The sequence below is a fragment of the Cydia splendana genome, chromosome 14, assembly GCF_910591565.1.
Source record: "Cydia splendana chromosome 14, ilCydSple1.2, whole genome shotgun sequence".
Classification (NCBI taxonomy): Eukaryota; Metazoa; Arthropoda; class Insecta; order Lepidoptera; family Tortricidae; genus Cydia; species Cydia splendana.
In genome coordinates this window covers 7,629,700-7,649,610 of record NC_085973.1, presented here as the reverse complement: position 1 = coordinate 7,649,610, position 19,911 = coordinate 7,629,700, and the positions used below count along the sequence as shown (strand labels likewise).

General features: G+C 37.3%; 1 protein-coding gene across 1 annotated transcript; it reads right to left on the bottom strand.

Moving 5' to 3' along the window:
• On the bottom strand, positions 1-1,924 carry LOC134796945 (acyl-CoA Delta(11) desaturase-like). Its single transcript, XM_063769139.1, has 4 exons — positions 1,723-1,924; positions 1,219-1,381; positions 935-1,108; positions 1-436 (listed from the first exon to the last, which is right to left on the bottom strand). The coding sequence occupies exons 1-4, from the start codon at positions 1,922-1,924 to the stop codon at positions 1-3; spliced, it is 975 nt and encodes a 324-aa protein (XP_063625209.1).
• Positions 1,925-19,911: the final 17,987 nt, after the last annotated feature.

The following is a 19,911-nucleotide window of genomic DNA, read 5'->3' as shown; positions in this document are numbered from 1 at the left end:
TCATTCGTCACGGTGGTGATAAGTTCCGTCCCCGGTTCTACTCGCTCTATTCGCTATCATATCAGGGGTTGCGTATTTCAAATCATACGCCCAACCGATACGCGCGAAGAAATTTATAAAATTAGTTGCAAATGTTATATAATCATTTGCAAATTCAGAAGATCGGTAGTCAAATGGAAAGGCATGGTGGTAGTTGTGATGGCCTCCGGATGAGAAAAACGACAAGGGAAAGCTTTTTGTCGCGGACATATTTTTGTCGTAGGGTTTGTCGCCGAAAGCGTGCGCAATGCTGTTGACACAAAACGTAACATTGGCGCCGGTTATGACCATCACAAGATGGACGTGGAACGCGTTGGATAGGGATTCATTCCAGAAGTACACTGGTATCAGTGTCGGGAGTATGAACACCATCAAAGGGCTGAGGATAGAGTAGTATCTGGAACAAAAATAATATCTCATTATTTTCGAGAGTTGATTGATAAAATCAGCATATTTATAATCTGTATAATTAAATAATAATATTCAGCCTATATACGTCCCACTGCTGGGCACAGGCCTCCTCTCATGCGCAAGAGGGATTGGGCTATAGTCCCCACGGACAATGCGGATTGGGGACTTCACATACACCTTTGAATTTCTTTGCAGATGTATGCAGGTTTCCTCACAATGTTTTCCTTCACCGAAAAGCTAGTGGTAAATATCAAATGATATTTCATACATAAGGTTCGAATAACATATTGGTACGAGTCAGGATTTGAATCCGCGACCTCCGGATCAGTATAAGTAAATAATAATAATATTATAATCTATTGAAATGAAATACATATATGTAGGTACATATATGCATTACTGTATACTTTGTTTCGTAGATATCTGTAATACGCGTTATATACGTTCTGCAAGCAACTATCAGATGGTAAATAAATAAACTTACTTTTTCTGAAACATTACTACGGGATTTTGCATTAGATCCGATACGTCTACTTCTTTTCCCTTTTGAAGGCATTCCGGGTGTCTCTTCACCAATAACCAGCCAATGTGTGAGAAAAATAGTCCTCTCGCTGAACTGTGAGGATCGGCATCAGTGTCGCAGTACTTGTGGTGTAATCTGTTACAATCAATATTAATTTAACATTAAACTGTAAACGCACTTATAACGGTTGGTGGTAGTAAGTAGGATAATAAATCGTTACCTCAGTTTAATTAATAATGCTATACCTGTGATCCCTAGCCCAGTTGAAAATTGTGGTCTGGCCAGTCAAGGATTGCATTAGCATCAGCATAATCTGCAGCGGCATCTTGGCTTTATAGGCGCGGTGGGACCAGAGCCGGTGCACACCCGCTGAGACTCCATAACTTCCCGCTATGTAGACAAAAATGTCTGGAAATGGACACATATAATACAGCTTTTTGGTCGCTGACTTGTAAATTAGAGAATGGTAGATTACCCAATTTGTTTTCGGCAGATTGTAGGTTGTAGATTGTAGGTAAGGGGGAGGCCTATGTTCAGCAGTGGACGTCTTATGGCTGAGATGATGATGATGATGAGATTGTAGGTTTGAAAATATTATGAATCGTGGTACTTAAATAATGTCTTCAGTTCTTGTTTTATTATGAGTGCGTTTCTCGTTAGTGTCGAAGGGTATACACAAAGTAAACGAAATGCTGTACATTTCCCGGCATCACAAAGTAAGCTTATATAATTGAGTAATAGGTACTTACTGAATACTACAGTGGCCCATTTGGCGGAAGTGAATCCCAAGTACACTCCGTATAACGCTCCGATGTGCAGGTATGCGAGGAGTAGTACCACGTGATACAATATAGTATATTCCCGCTTCTCTGCCTTCGGCTTAAGCGGTTCCTGTAATTCTTTGTATGATTGCAGATGTATTAAATCCGTTTCTTTCAAATTAGGTGCCATTCCTGTAATGCAAACATAAGAATCTGACGAAACACAGAAACATCTCGAAATTGAAATTAATATAATTCGGAAGCTATATAAAAAGGGATTATTTATTAGGTACGCAACTAAAATAGTAAAAGGCCATAGGGTAAATTTATCATGTCTAAAACCCTACATGGTGCCTCATTATTTGTTATTAACGTATGTTATATTATAATATTAATAACACTTACCTACTGTAACAAATACTACTTTTGTAGATTCAATACTCTATGCCAGTTGCTTGTTTCACAATGGAACCTAAATCTCCGGAAAATTGTATTTATAGAAGAACATAAAACAAGTGCGTGCCGGATCACGCGTAGTTAATGGAGGGTTTTGTATCTTTAGGCTACCAAACGAAGGAAAAATAGGGGAAATAATTCATGTTCAAGCTAATAATTTTGGCATAGTTGTAGGGAATGGTGTACTACTAAACAACATAATATATTTCAGTTTATAAAATACTAATACTAAAAGTACCGATGGGATGAAGCTAACACCCAAGTAGCATGGAAGTGTCGGCAACATCAATATAGCAGCCAATTAAGAACTTAGAGTGATTTAAGGGACGTATAAGAGTGTCAGAAAAGATTTAAACTGTATAAAAGGTACTTTACAGACATTATACAGCTCAAGCTGTATAAAATCATTATAAAGGATTCTGCGGAAGCATGGGGTGCTTTATCAGAATATAAAAAATCTACTATAAAACTAAAAGTGTTGTGAGAGACTACAAGCTAATTCTATCGTAAAAGCTGTATACAGGCTGTATTTTAGTAACACTTGGCACTTTTAGCTGTACAAAAGTATCTGTCAACTCCGTTTTAAAACATTAAGTGTTGTGAAACACTACAAGCTAATTTTATCGTAAAAGCTGTATACAGGCTGTATTGTAGTATCACTTGGCACTTGTAGCTGTACAAATGTATCTGTCAACCCCGTTTTAAAGCTATTTCTTCTGGCGTAATCTTACTCTCCTATAAGAATAGTAGTTGTATAACTTCTGTCTGTAAGGGTATTATAAAACCAAATGAATAAATGGCAGCTATAGTACAGCTTTTTTCTGTATTACTGATAGAGTCGCTTATAACAATCTTTTGGCGTAATTTTACACTCGTATAAGTATAGTAGTGTAATGATTTCTGAAAATAAGTGTATTATAAAACTAAAGGAATATATGACAGTTACAGTACAGGTTTTTTTATTTGTTATACGGATCTCTAAAGAGAATTATAACTTATGTACGGAGAACCGAAATACAGCCAAACGAATACAAATATTCTATTATAAAGCTGTTTTAATTACAAAGGCTGTAAAAGACACTCCATTTATTACACAGCACAGCTACTAAGATTATAATGCTCTCCAACTATCCTGTAGGCTGTTTAAAAATTGTCGCCATTTTACAATAATAAAAAAAACGTATTTGTAAATATAATTAAAGAAATACTTGCAAATATTTAGCAGACTAACGCCGTGTTATGATTACCAGCTAAAATAAATTGTTTAGCCTTAGAATTAATATTTATAAATATTTTTGATACTCTAACCTTAAAAACAAACAGTAACTTTACCGATTTTTGATATTTTCCTTATGGTTTCTCTTTGTTATTTTGCAGGCGCGTAAATATTTTGCCAGAAAAGATACACAGGTTCACAATAAATAATAATCCGCACTTACCAATAATGTAATATTCCATTTAAGTCCCGTATAATATTTACTTTTACTTTTACCATCCACTGTAACACTTTATTGTCGCCATTACTATATTACGAATGAACAAGATTAAGACATTTTAGTTTCTTAAATGATTATTATTCTCTTGTAATTCTTTCTTATAACTCATTTAAAACTTATATTCTTATATCGTACTTATAAGAGATTATCTGTAGTGTTAAGATTTCCTGTTACACCGAAATATAGCTGTAATGCAGCTATTATGCAGCTTATGTATTGCTTATACAGCTACTCTACAGCTCTAATAACGCCAAAGGCTGTCTAATTTGGGCCCTTTTTTTACTTATAAGGGCTGTATAAGCGCTTATACAGCCTTTGTACAGCCTAACTGTACAGCTTATAGTATACAAATAAACTTAAATACAGCTTATATACAGCTTGCAATGCTACTTGGGCAGGTATAAGGGGGTTTAATTTAAAGGTCCCTTTTCATAGCTTTTCGTTAATAATTCGTAAACGGTTGTTCGTAGCAAAAAAATATTTTACATCTACATACAATTGTCTACAAAAAAATGATGTACCTACAGTTTCTGCTAGGATCAATATTTAATAAGATTTTAAAGCGGGAAAGTTACTTATAATCAATCTTAAGGTCGTTTTTTTTAGTTTTTCGAAAATTTTAAGCGTTTTTTTCACTTGAATTCTTAGAAATCGTAAAGTAATTTTAAAAGACCGTTAATATTCCTAAAACAAGATTCAGTTTTAAATGAGTTGCCCCTCCTAAAATTTTATATTTTTTAATTTTAATGTTTAGACTAAGTAGCGGCTCACAAAATACACCAAAGTTCAAAAATGGCTGTGACATAATATAGACAGACAAACAGACGGACATGACGAAACTATAAGCTATAAGGGTTTCGTTTTAGCCATTTTGGCTATAGAACTGTAAAAACAGCCCTTAGGTATTTTTGCATGTTTTTAAAATAGGTGCCACATAAACAATGCTTAACAGTGGTAATAGGCATAAAATCTGAATATCGGTTCATAATTCATTATTTTAGCCTATTTTCAGTCAGAATTGATGAAGCCTGCAAATAATTAATTAATTGTTTTAATCAGTTGCGTTAAATATCGATTTGCATGCATACATGCATGGGCTTTTATGCCTGAAATAAATGATTGATTGATTGATTGATACATGTTTTTTCTGACAAAGAAAAATATAATATGAATGAATTTTTACGAGGTATATTATAGGAAATATAATAAAGACAATAGAAAATAGAAGAGGAGTACTAATTGGACATCTGCTACGACACGACATGTTCCTAAAGAACATCATAGAAGGAATAATAGAGGGAAAGAGAGGAAGAGGAAGACCGAGAATAAATTATTTCAACCAAATAAGAGAAAAGGTTCAGGTCGTGTCATACCAGAAGGTTAAGGAGTTGGCAGAGGACCGGACGAGTTGGAGATTGCTCCACCGACATGAGCACAGCTCTTAAATATAAAGAAGAAGAAGATATTATAGGAAAAATAAGTAAAAAAGTTCAGAACCATTCACAACCATCTGAAACTCATTTATTATATAATAAGTGTTATAAAATGAATATAAAACTAAAATTAACTACACTAAGATAATTAAAGCTAAAAAAAATAAAAATACCTATCAAAATTTTGCGCCCTTGGTAGGGCGCCTATCACGCAGGCAGCGTTCCCGCGCTGGATTGCTATGGCCAATCTTTGCGCGAGAAAGCTGCCTGCGCGAGGGTCACCTGTGGCGGCTGTGGCCTCCCTTAGGCGTTTGCTGAGCACATTATTTTATTGTCTGTCTTTCCATATCTCGGGACCATGGGGTCCCGGACCTTTGGGAGGCGTGCGCGGAGCGGAAGCCAGCACGTAGAGGCACTTGATAAGATGAAAGGGGTACTTACGTACAATACTGCTCTTGCCCGCGTGCACCGAGCCGAGCACCGCACTTTTTTATTACCGCACTAGATATAATACGTTAAAGTTTTATTTCATGGAGTATCGCGGTAATCAGAGACAATACTATTATGAAAAAGGTCAAGCGTGACGGCAAAAAAATTAAAAATAATGTGTGATAACGGAACCCTTGGGGCGTGAGTCCAACTCGCACTTGGCCGGTTTACTAAAATTAGCTAAAATTAAATGCATTATGAATAAATAAGTAGGTAAGTAATTAATGTAATTATACTTATAAGGCTGAATCAATAATACCTAAGTTATGTTTACCTTGGGAATCAATTTATGTAAATACATATTAAATTACGTGACCGAGGTGTAGGTATTCTGATTGTACTAACAAGTTCAATCAATCTTTGCATAATATGGCTCCATCGACACTAAATAAACTTCAGCCACTGTGTTACGGTATAAATTTTAAGGGTTCATATTTGTATGTAACAGGTATTCATAGGTATTTAAAATATAAAATCTAATTATGTGTCTAGTCTAGTCACAGATCCCAGCATAGATAATTTTGCGATATTGCAGTTATATCATGTACCTAATTTCCTACTAGGAGATCTAAACTAACCTAACCTTCGTAAGTTAACCTGTATTTTATAACAGAAATGTTTTTTTCAATTTCACACAACTATACAAGAATCATAATTATACCTAAGTAAAAGAGAGGGTGGTAACTACATACATCACTTTTCTTACCAAAACGCGCGTTATTTCTTAGTCGATATCTAGCGTCATGTAGGAATTTATCAGTACTGCTAGTTGACAATAGATGTCTCGGCGAACGAAAACTCTAATTCTGAACAATATTCAGCTAATATTATAAGCGGATTAACTGGAAGTCTATTTTCAACCCCTTCTGCTTATAATATTAGTTGTAAATAGTTTTAGTAGTGCATTTTTCGTCAGTAGCTACACTTGCGACATCTGGTGTCAAGTAGGGATACTGATAGTTCTACTACTTGACGTTAGATGTCGACTACGAAATAACGCGCGTTTTGCTAAGAATACTGATGTATGGAGTTACCACTCTTTCTTTACTTATATTACTCTATGACAAGAATCTACTATGACAATACAAATGGGCAAGTCACGATATGATATGAATAAAACTCGAATAGAACTTTAAAACCCGCCGAAGGACTTCAAAGCCATGTTTGACCATGTCATGCGCACTCTATGAGCGTTGAAGCAAACTAACTTATTTCTAACTAGACTAACAAGGTATATTGGCAACCTTTCAAGTGAAATCCCGTGCCCGCATCATAGATGGCGCAGCAAATGCTACAAGTTACAAAACATACTACTTACTTGATACTATCACAGGTTTTTTTTTTCGTAGCTATACTCTCTAGTTAGTTCGAAGTATGGACAACAGATGGCAGTTAAAATACAAATAAACGATTTAGAGAGAATTCTTCCACCAATTTCATCATCAAATTATTGCGTTTGATTTGATAATTGCAGTTATAGTAATAATAGCCGTCACTCCTTTCCCTAGTAGCATTTTCGTTGGGGCCCACGGTGCCAACGGTAGGGAAAACGTTGGGATGAGGTTCGTTCCGTAGCCAACATTAATTTTGTATTGGCCCACCATCGCATTTACCAACATTCGCTGTGGCACAGATGCCCAACAATGGGCCTTTGTGTATTTTGGTACCGTTGGCTAAACAACGATAATATTCGTTGGCCCAATGATGACATATATCGCATTTACCAACATTGGCAGTGGCAGTGATGCCCAACAATGGGCCTTTGTGTATTTTGCTACCGTTCGCTAAACAACGATAACATTCGTTGGCCCAATGGTGACGAATACCGCATTTACCAACATTGGCTGTGGCACGGATGCCCAACAATGGGCCTTTGTGTATTTTGGTAACGTTGGCTAGTCATGGATATCATCCGATGGCCCAATGATGACAAATATCGCATTTACCAACGTTGGCTGCGGCACTGATACCCAACAATGGGCCTTTGTTTATTTTGGTAACGTTGGCTAATCGACGATATCATCCGATGGCCCAATGACGACAAATATCGCATTTACCAACATTGGCTGTAGCATTGATGCCCAACAATGGGCCTTTGTGTATTTTGGTAACGTTGGCTAATCAACGATATCATCCGATGGCCCAATGATGACAAAAATCGCATTTACCAACATAGGCTGTGGCACTGATGCCCAACAATGGGCCTTTGTTTATTTTGGTAACGTTGGCTAATCAACGATATCATCCGATGGCCCAATGACGACAAATATCGCATTTACCAACATTGGCTGTAGCATTGAGGCCCAACAATGGGCCTTTGTGTATTTTGCTACCGTTCGCTAAACAACGATAACATTCGTTGGCCCAATGGTGACGAATACCGCATTTACCAACATTGGCTGTGGCACGGATGCCCAACAATGGGCCTTTGTGTATTTTGGTAACGTTGGCTAGTCAAAGATATCATCCGATGGCCCAATGATGACAAATATCGCATTTACCAACATTGACTGTGGCACTGATGCCCAACAATGGGCCTTTGTTTATTTTGGTAACGTTGGCTAATCAACGATATCATACGATGGCCCAATGACGACAAATATCGAATTTACCAACATTGGCTGTAGCATTGAGGCCCAACAATGGGCCTTTGTGTATTTTGCTACCGTTCGCTAAACAACGATAACATTCGTTGGCCCAATGGTGACGAATACCGCATTTACCAACATTGGCTGTGGCACGGATGCCCAACAATGGGCCTTTGTGTATTTTGGTAACGTTGGCTAGTCAAAGATATCATCCGATGGCCCAATGATGACAAATATCGTATTTACCAACATTGGCTGTGGCACTGACGCCTAACAATGGGCCTTTGTGTATTTTGATACCGGTGGCTAAACAACGATAACATTCGTTGGCCCAGTGAGCACAAATATCGCATTTACCAACATTGGCTGTGGTACTGATGCCCAACAATACCAGTTGAGTTTGTTTGTGGCGTCACTAGATGGCATTACTGTCTCCAAACATCGAAGTTATAGTTATTTTCTCCATTATTCCGGATATAATCATAATATTTTTTAAAAGTAACTTATAAATCTAATAGCTATAACTATAAAATTTATACATAAATTTAAAAAAATGTATTTTACCGACATTTTCTCAATTTAAATCTCAAAAAACATAAATCTCCCTTAGAAAGTTTCGAAGTGCGGTTAGTATATATACAAATTAGAGTGTATAGTAAGTGTACTTGCTTCGGCAGTACATATACTAAAATTGGAACGATACAGAGAAGATTAACAACAACTGCTGCCTAGGGCCTTCATGTGGATACAACCAATGCCTACCGTAGTGTAATTGTAATATTTATCAGCAAAGGCCCAACGTCGCATTACACAACCACTTACTTAACGTAGGGTAACTGTAGGACTCGTAAACAAAAGCCCATTACATAATTAGACTGTAGGCACACTATAAATTACACAACTATTTACCTACGGTAGTATTGTAAGAATCCTACACAAGGCCCAACGTTAAAGTTACAATGTTGGCCCTTTGTGGGACAAGCTGTGTTGGGCCTTCAACCTGGTGCACGACTACCTACCGACCTACCTGACTTGCCGTTGGGTAATTGTTGAATTTGCAAACAGAAGCACAACGAAAAAATTGCCTTTTTTTATTTTTTTGCAGTTGGCCCTACAGCAAGCCATACGGCCAAATGTAACAATTAACCAACCATCAAACAAATGTGTATAGGCCCAACCACGGCCCAACCAAAACCACCACCGTTGAATAATTGTATGATTTATTTAAATAGGCCCAACGAAAAAATTACTCTAATGGCCCTCTGTTGGGAATCTTCGGGAGGGCCTTTGTCGAGGGCCCTCCAGCAAATCGTACGGCCAAATGTAACAATTAACCAACCATCAAACAAATGTGTATAGGCCCAACCACGGCCCAACCAAAACCACCACCGTTGAATAATTGTATGATTTATTTAAATAGGCCCAACGAAAAAATTACTCTTATGGCCCTCTGTTGGGAATCTTCGGGAGGGCCTTTGTCGAGGGCCCTCCAGCAAATCGTACGGCCAAATATAACGGTTGCCCAACTAATACGTAAACAAAGGCCCAACAAAATCCCTACAAGAAAATGCTATTAGGGTTTTAATTTCAATGGAAAATATTATCAAACAAGTTTTTGACTAACATATAGCAGATTAAATGCACATGGTTTGACATAACACAACTAGGTAGTCTTAAATCGGTCGGTTAACTACATAAGTACTACGTTTATACACGGTGTGGCCTGTAACACGAGCAAAGAATTAAAACATAGATTGTACTCCTCAAACGGTGACACTTTTGTTCAACAACTTTTAAAAATTATGAAGTATTTAGACTCCCTATTTTTTTAACAAAATAAATATTATCTTCAATGGACGCCATCGCCACGCCATATTATTGTGATTGACGTTGCTTGTCACGCCTTACACATAACAAAATTCGCAATACATTGCGTCTTAGAATAAACTTTAAAGTGTAATAAAAATCAAACCACAAGTTATTTTTAAAAGTCGCTGAACAAATGTTGATCAGTATGAGGAGTACAGCCTACAGTTTAATTTTTTGCTCATGTTACAGGCCACACCCGGTATAAGGACCGTATCGTTAATTATGGAAACAACTTTACTTAGCCGTTTTTTCTGGTATTATATTTTTATTTAAAAATTACACATATAGTTTAATTAGTGCTTTAATAATAAGTAACATTTCATCCTGGGAGATCACGTAAAGCGGTTTGGACAATATTTACCTAATCCTTCCGAGTAACAACAACGATTGTGGACAAATACTACAAGAAAAGTTGCGGTTTGCGCACAAGACGAGATATTACACAAAAAAAATCGTACTATGTAAACAGCAATTACACAATGATTCGTAAAGCTAAACATCTGGGCATAGTCTAATTATTTCTTTTAGTTGGAAAAAAGTTTTGGATCTGTACATGGTGGCCTTTTAGAGAATATGGCATGTTACTTTACGACAACCCCAACTTTGGTATACAATATAACCATCATGGAGCGTTTCTATCGACCTGCTCTAGCCATGCGGCCATGGTTCAACGCCATGAATGTCCGTTAGGCTTTGGATTTCGGTAGATTCTTTTAGCTGTTTCCCTAATTTCGCTTGCGTCAGAAATTGAAGGGAATCCAAAATGTTACATAAAAAGTCGTTTTCATGTAAAAATAAAAAATCACCACATTTATTCTATGGATGTTCAATTGAGCAATCATGAAAAGGACACTTAGATGACATATTTTGGCAGCATATTAACCTTTTGATTATTTAAATCGCACCAAGGAATCGGTGAAATAGTCTCAAATTCAGCTCGATAGGCTTGTCCCAATTATATTTGCTAGCTAGACGGTATTAAAATCATCATAAAGTTCCTAAAATAAAATAAATGTAAAATCTTCTTATATCAGATATGGCTTAAAAATACCCCCAGATTATACCTTAAGAACATAGTAATACAAAATAATAAACACGTCAACAGTCAGACCAGGTTTTATCTGTATCCATAATTAACGATGTGCGGTCCTTCAATCAAACAATTAAGAAAATTGACATTAATCATTATATACATCTTGGGACGAATTAAGAGTTAGTATTAAGCTGCATTACCATAAATATTCTGTAAATGCTTCATTATGAACAGATCCTACTAGTACAAAAAAACGGAACATCCCGAAGATTTCCACAATGGCCGCTGGTGCGTCTCATTTCATCTTCGTGGATTATTTCTATTCTGCATTTTTCGGTACCATGGCCATAGTTCCATACGCATCCCCCGTCTACTATCATTTAAGCTTAGAAACTCGTTGAAAAACACAAAGTTCATAAAATATATGACTTAAAAAAATATTCTGTGTATTAAATATTGGCTGTTTATAGAAACTAGTTTTTCTTAATCGATTTCCATTACTCCTCGATATACCATTTCCCAGTTTGTCGAATCCTCCGTGTTTAGTTTTCATCAATTGATTTATTTATTTCACCTTCATTGCACAAAGCAATAACTTATTGTATAAAAGGCATTATCTACCAGTCAAATTTATTAATCAGTTGGTTGAAATTCAAAAGCCCATTTTATCGTTCTCCACTGAAGCTAAAAAATCAAGGAGTTGTAGCTCCTAATTCTTTATGCTTTCTCAAGTCGAGCAACGTCACTCGACGCTTATTCTACAACGTGCATATGTTTTATTTTAATTTCTACACAATAACAAAGGGCTATCAGTCTGGTCAATCTTATACCTCAATTAAGTTACAAACATCAATCTGACCCTCTTTTTTAAACTTAATTCATGATCGTTACGATTACGTCGGCATACTTATCTCAAAAACTATCGGTTCATTAGTTAACATCTCATTAGAGATCACATTACATAAGGACGTTGCGATTTGAAAATTTCGTGAGATCTGACAAGACAACAACATAGGTTCATAAATAATTCATGAAACGCGTCATCGGTTATTACACCCGAATACATGATGGATGACATCGCTGAGAAAAGTGAAAATTTGACGACGATACTGTGCGTGTCATTTCAATTGCTTTCCAAGCATGAGCGAGCCGTAGGCTCAGGCAAACAGTGTCGCTCTACGACTATGTCGGGTATTTCTCTACTTACACCATGATGCACTTATCATTGAAATCAAAGTGAAGCAATTACAATATATTTTTACACCTATTTGTCGTAAAAAGCATTAAGAGGAGAGAGAGTGGTCATTGCTCCATACAAACGTACTCCTCGTTTTCCTCCGTGGTTTTTGAAGCTAGAGCAATGATTTTTTCAACACAGATTAATATTGTCAATATCTGTGTCGGACCGTTTTGCTTTTTTTGATATTTTTGTTTTTTAAGGCGCTAGAGCCCTTCAAAAATGGCCAAAATGGCCTAATTGACTATGCCGCAATGAGAGGCGTGGCATTCAAAACTGATATCAATTAGCCAAAAAAGCAAAACGGTCCGACACAGATAATTTCATAATCATTTAGATTTCCAAATTTGGTTACGATTTGTTAAGTTTTGGAGGAGGAAACAGAGGAGTACGAAACCTCGATTTTTGAGACTTTTACGCAGAATTTTTCGCCTTGTCCTTATCGCATTACTTTTAGGTGCCGCTTCCGTTAGTGAGACGGGTATATTTACCTAAAATATTTAAAACTCAGCTCCTGTTTCGTCTTAAAAGCAATAGCGTTACAAATGTCATGTTCCAATGTTCCATGTCCCATGTTCGAACCAAAACAATAATTCCATTACCTACCTAAATACTACGTGTAAAAGCGAGAATAAATCATTATAAATTAAATATTGACCAATATAACATGACCACTAATTATTACAAATCTATATTATTTGGTTTAACCTGTTGTTCTTACAACAGCTTGAATCAGTAAATATTTAAATAACAGTGTACTTCGAGCACGATCTTACGTGCTCGAAGTATTTTTTTTTGTAATTTTATAACACTGCAATTATGCGCTCAAACGGTTGAGATGAATGTATTATATGGTATAATGTAACAATTAATGATCATTTAGAATTAATAGTCATATCGTATCGACTTTATGTTGGTCACGTAGCTAGGCGTTGCGACAAAGTAAGATAATTATAATTTATAAAAAAAATTAGGTGCTATTAGCCTCTAAAAAATGTACATGATAAAGAGAGCAACGAAACTTGACAGTGTGTTTGCTAAACTATCCTTATTACAGGATCCAGGCGTCTGGCAGTTGTTCATCGCGCAGACAAAGCGTCTTCCTCGGTCCGCCAACGCGTGCTCCTGTTGGAGCTACTCGTTATAGAGCGAAACATGTCAAAATATTTTCAACTTAAAAGACGCGAGTGACCCGTTTTAATATCTATACATATAATAAAGCTGAAGACGGTAGAAAGTCTGTATATGGAAGATAATTGAAAAAAAGTTGGCAGAACACGTTCCAAAAGTATTTAGAATTTTTGTCTGTTTGTCTGTTTGTCTGTTTATCTGTTTGTCTGTTTATTTGAACGCGCATCACGTGAAAACGGCTGAACGGATTTTGATGAAAACTTTACTAATCTGTCGAGAAAATCCCCGGCCAGGTTATAGGCTATACAAATTCAACCCCTAAAAGGGGGGGTAGCCGCAACACTCGATTGACTTAAGTTTGCCCCTGAATCTTATGGCGCTACTTAGGAAGGAGGGGCAAACTTTTTTCAAATATGTGCTACCACTATCGAGTACCCTGGTAAACTAACAGACGGCGCTGAATTTAATACGTTGTGACATGAATAAGCCACTGAAGAAAGATTTTGCCAAATTAACTCTAGTTTAGAAGAGTGGGTAGTGTGGGTACGGATATCAACAAAAATAATTGAATCATTATGTTGATTTAATAAATTAATTGCCCCTCATTGCACAGTGCCATCTTTTGGGGAACTGAGTAAACATTGAGTAATCAAGAAAACTAAAAATGAGTTTACATAGTTAACGTAGTGGTAAAATAAACACACATATCAACACGCGTATAATTGAATAATTGTGGTATTATCTATGAAAAGGGACCTTATTGTCGATGGCGCTTACGACACTAACATCGATGAGCACAAAACGTAGTAGTTTAAAATTGGGGATTCTGGCCCAGTTTAGTTATTTTGATTTCCAATTTAGCAATTAAGTTTCTTTGATTACTGGAACATTCAATGTTGCTGTCTATCCAATGCGGAGGTCAATTTATGTTATGTGACGCTGATGAACTTATCAGTCATCGGGTTGAAAGGTCCCTTTGTAGTTTTTTATAAATAACTCGTAAACGGTGACCTGTAGCAAAAATGTTCTGATACATAAGTAATCTGCGTAAAATTGTCTACATTAAATATTCTATACACTTTTTCGCTAGGATCAGTATTTAAAAAAATATTTAAGGTAAAAAGTTAAATATGATCAATTGTTAATATTTTTTGTAAATAACTCGTAAACGGTGGCCTGTACCAAAAAATGTTCTGATACATAAGTAATCTACTTAAAATCTACTCACACCAGAGGATGCTGAAGACCGGACGCTTAGCTAAAACGCTAGGTTGAAGGAGAAGAAGATTGATCCTAGCGAAAAAGTGTATAGAATATTTAAGGCGCTCTTATACTCGACTTTTACGTTTTCAAGGGGGTGAAGCAGACGAGTGGTAGAACGGGCAGGCGGGCGCCCCGCGCGGCGCACCGCACCATTCCCGCGCAGCACGTCTACGTCCTTATTCTGACGACATCGGTATTCTGAATCGTCAGTTCCGGGATTTTTAGTTCGGCAATTAATATTGAAAAAGATTTATTAGTAAATTCGAATTTTGATGAGTACTTAATGAAATTAAAAACCGGACAAGCGCGAGTCGGACTCGCCCACTGAGCCCACCGAGGGTTCCGTACTTTTTAGTATTTGTTGTTATAGCGGCAACAGAAATACATCATCTGTGAAAATTTCAACTGTCTAGCTATCACGGTTCGTGAGATACAGCCTGCTGACAGACGGACGGACGAACGGACGGACAGCGGAGTCTTACTAATAGGGTTCCGTTTTACCCTTTGGGTAGGGTAAAAATGGTAGGTAAGACGGTGAGGTCGGTGAGTGTACCTAAATAATTATTAATTATATGTATACAATATGAGTGTATACTTGACTGATCATGTTTTTGTAAAAATCGATTTCGACTGGCAAAACATATTAACCGGGCAACCGGGTTTTTTAACCTAATTAGACCCCGCTGAATCCGAAATTGCCAGTTGATTGATCGAATTCTTGACTGGAAGTGAGATAGTTGATATTAAAGGTCCCTTTTTTTTAGTTTTTCGTAAATAACTCTTAAACGGTGGCGCATAGCAAAAATTTTCTTAAACATAAGTAATCTGCATAAAATTGCCTACAAGAAAGATTCCGTACAATTGTTCGCTAGGATCAATATTCAAAGAGAAATTAAGGCGGGAAAGTTAATTATAATCAATTTTTGAAGGTCTCTTTTTTTAGTTTTTCGTAAATAACTCGTAAACGGTGGCCAATATAAAAAAAATGTTAAACGTTAATAATCGACACAACATTTTCAATAAAAAAAGATTTAGTACATTTTTAGCAGGGATCAATATTTAAAAAGATAATAAAGAGGGAAAGTTAATTATAATAAATTCTAAGGTTCCTTGTTTTTATTTTTTCGTTAATAATTTGAAAAGTATGACTCATAGCAAAAACAAATTTTACACAAATAATAAACATAAAATTTCCTACAAGAAACATGGAGAACACTTTTCGCTAGGAGGATCAATATTTAAAAAGACAAAGCATCCGGTAAGTCAATTATAATCAATTTTAAAGTCCCTTTTTAGTTTTTTGTAAATAACTCGTAAACGGTGTCCCATAGCACAATAGGTTTTTATGAATAAATAATCTCCATAAAATTTTCTGCAAAAAACATCTGAACACTTTTCTCTAGGATCCATATTTAAAACGATATTAAAGGAAGAAAGTTAATCGCATTCAGTTCACAGGTCGCTTTTTTTTCGTAAATAACTCGTAAACGGTTGCAACGGGGGCAGTTGTAAAAAATATTATACGTAAATATTGAACATAAAATTGTCCACAAAAAAGGTTTTGTACACTTTTTCGCTACGATCAATATTTAATGAGGTATTAAAGGGGGTAAGTTAATTATAATCAATTTCCAGGTCCCTATTTTAAGTTTTTCGTAAATGACTCGTAAACGGTGGCCCATAGCAAAATAGGTTCTTAATGTTAACTAACCCCCCTTGGCTAAAAAGTGGCCTCCATGTTTAAAATTCATTTGTTTACGTAAGATGTCCGTCTTTGGGTCACATTTGTCACAAATTTTGGGTCACAAATTTCAACTTAATTGGTCCAGTACTTTTGAAGAAAATGGGCTGTGACATACGGACAGACAGACAGACAGTCGCACGAGTGATCCTATAAGGGTTCCGTTTTTTCCTTTTGAGGTACGGGACCCTAAAAACTAAAAAAAGTGACATGTGAATTAGGATTGTTCATTTTTTTTTTAAATGTTCTATTTCGAAAACCATTTCGAGATATGAGGTTTTCAAACAGTTTCCGACATTTGCTGCGATATAATAATTGAGGATTGAAGATATTTCAACAAATATCCTTATGACCTTAGTTTGACCTTTCTCGTTGGCTGAATGTAAAGTCATCGCATAATAAAAGTTATCGGACCATAGTAAATCAATCCGTCACTCACGTAATTGTCAAAGTTATCATTGTCATAATGAAATTTTTCAGTTAAACCGCTGCGCTGGTTTGTTATGATTTGATTTATAATTGATACCTAAACAGTAGTTTTCGTTGCTTAATATATCAAAGACCTTGTTCCTACGTGTGGGAATGATTCACAAAAATGATTGTTCGAATCCGCGAAGACCTACGACGTGAAACATGGTGCCGTGAATTAAACTTGGAATACCTACCTACTTACACACAGCATTGCTGTGAGGATCACGTCGATGTAAGTATAAAATTAATATTATTTTACTATAATTATTTAAAAGCTCACTTTGTAGGTAGGGTCGCGGGGACCTGTGTTTTCTGTGGTAATGTAGCCAGAGTATATAAAGGCAAACCGTTAAACAGAGATGGTGCCTACTAGAAAGAAACACTATACAAGAATACATAGTCATACTCAAAATTCAGCCTAAAACTGCTTTAAAAAGATATAATTTCTAATTTCCAGGTACATGTTGCAGTTCAAGCTGCTGATATCATGGTGGACAAGACTTAAGTTAATAGTTGTGAATAATAAAACATGTTTTTGTTTACCTACTTTTTTATTAATTTAGGAAATATATGTATATATGTTTCCCAAAAAAAAGTAACTATACATATATGTATGTTCATCATGTTCTGCACGAGCAGCTGACAATGATGGATTCTTGTTGACGAACCAGAAGAGAAGTGTATAGTTTGTTATTTACTCTGTTCCCAGGCATTATTTACTGTCGTAAAGTATTATGACGATTAATATGACGTTCGTTTCGATACAAAATGCTCAACTTTGTTCAGGGCCCAAGTGCCTTAACAAAATCAATCTCCTTCGTACATTACGTATCCCACAGCCGTATCTATATAGGAATCACATGATGACCTGAAATTATAGGATATAATTAGCAAAATTGGCATGTACCTAATATAGTACAATATCCAAACAATGGTGACAAGCCGGTAGAACCCACTGGGTGTGTAAAATATGGGACTACTACGGGAATAACATTGAAAATACGTGCTACCAAAACTATCTGTATTAAAGGAATGAACATCGCAAATAGACACATGTCAACAGAAGACTTATCATAACCTACATGCAGTATACATACAACACACCCTCACACTTATTTTTAAGTAGGTATACTGCATTCCAGAATTATAACTACTTAAACATTAATAAACAAAACCTTATAATCTTCATGTAATTATAACAAAACAGTTTTAATCAATTTCTGGCATCGGGAAGTATCTAACGGGTTTTAAGGGCCGACCATAACTACTAGTACCCGCTTGAGCTCTCGGCAACGGTACCGCTTGTTCAGCAGTGGCCGGCTCGGGCCCGTGCTCATGCGCAGCCGCGACACTCGCGCTTGCCGAAGCCGCGTCGACTGGACCAGGCACCTCACCACCAGACGTATCCCAATCAGGCCACACCAACCGAGTACCTGTACGATTGTGCACACTGTGCTTAATTTGGTCAACATGTTTTTTGACTAGGGTACCATCCGCCCTTTCCACCATGTAATTCCTAGAGCCTACTACCTCTTTAACTGTACCCTTTACCCACCTATCGGGATTGGCCTGCTCACGCATGTGCACTAGGTCCCCAACTTGAAATTGACGTTCGCGACCCCCAGCCGCTCGAACTTGCCGCTCCTGCGCGCGTTGCACAGTACGCTCACGCTCCTCCCCTCCACGAAGTAAATCTAATCGGCAGCGCAGCCTGCGTTTTTGCAGCAATAGCGCAGGAGAATCGCCCGTCGTGCCATGGATTGCGTTCCTGTAGGACATCAGGTATGCTTGCAAGGCTAAGTCGATATCGACCCCCTCTCGCTTTGCTTTCTTGATTGCTTTTTTACAGAGCTTCACGGCGTTTTCGGCAGCGCCGTTAGACGCGGGATGGTATGTCGGTGTAAGTATTTTTTCAATGCCGTTTGATTGCAAGAATTGATCATATTCTGCGCTACCAAATTGAGGGCCATTATCCGAAACAATCGACCTAGGCAAACCAAATCTAGAAAAAGTTTCACACAAAACTTTAATCACCGATGACGCAGTTGTCCTTGACATTCGGAAAATCTCGATCCATTTTGTCGTCGAGTCTACAATAACAAAAAAAGATTCGTTTTCAATAGGGCCTAAAAAATCAACATGTAGACGCGTCCATGGTTCTGTAATATACGGCCACGGCTTGGGTGGCGCCCTCGGCGGCGCGCTGCTCTCAGCCACGCACGCGGCGCACTCGCGGCACACGCGCTCCACGTCCGCGTCGATGCCGGGCCACCACACGTAGCTGCGGGCCGTGCTCTTCATTTTTACCATGCCGACATGGCCAACATGTAGCTCTTGTAGAATGTTATTTTGAAAAACAGTAGGTACTATCACCCTGTACCCCCATAGTATACACCCGGCCTCCATATACAGCTCGTTTCTGCGGATGTAATATGGTTTAAGATTCTCATCATCGCAATAAGTCGGCCATCCCGAAGCAATATACATTTTAACTTTTACCAGAATGGAGTCTTTGTCCGTTGCTTTTTTAATATCCGTGCTTGTTATAGGTAAAAAGTTTTGCACGTAATTAAGATAAGTCACCTCCGATCGTACTGTTCTATCGGGTCCGGTTATTAATCGCGACAAGGCATCCGCTCCATTTTCCTCACTCCGAACATACTCTATATCAAAATTATACCCAGACATGATCACCGCCCATCTCTGTAGTCGACTCGCAGCCATAGCAGGTATTCCGGCTTTGTCTCCAAAAATGGTTACCAGGGGTTTGTGATCCGTCTTCAAGAGAAATTTCCTTCCATATAAATACTGGTGAAATTTTTGAACACCATATATAATCGCAAGTGCCTCTTTCTCGATCTGCGAGTAGTGTTTCTCCGCTGAACTTAACACTCGACTCGCATAGGCGACAGGCCGCTCGCCGGCGGGCAGGCGGTGCGCGATCACGGCGGCCACGCCCGTGCTGCTCGC

Bases quoted from the DNA above. Each gene is read 5' to 3' on its own strand.
- LOC134796945 (XM_063769139.1), bottom strand. From the start codon at position 1,924: ATGGCACCTAATTTGAAAGAAACGGATTTAATACATCTGCAATCATAC. The intron at 1,382-1,722 runs GTAAGTACCTAT...GTCCATTTCCAG, and splicing joins ATGGGCCACTGTAGTATTCA to ACATTTTTGTCTACATAGCG. The intron at 1,109-1,218 runs GTATAGCATTAT...TGATTGTAACAG, and splicing joins AACTGGGCTAGGGATCACAG to ATTACACCACAAGTACTGCG.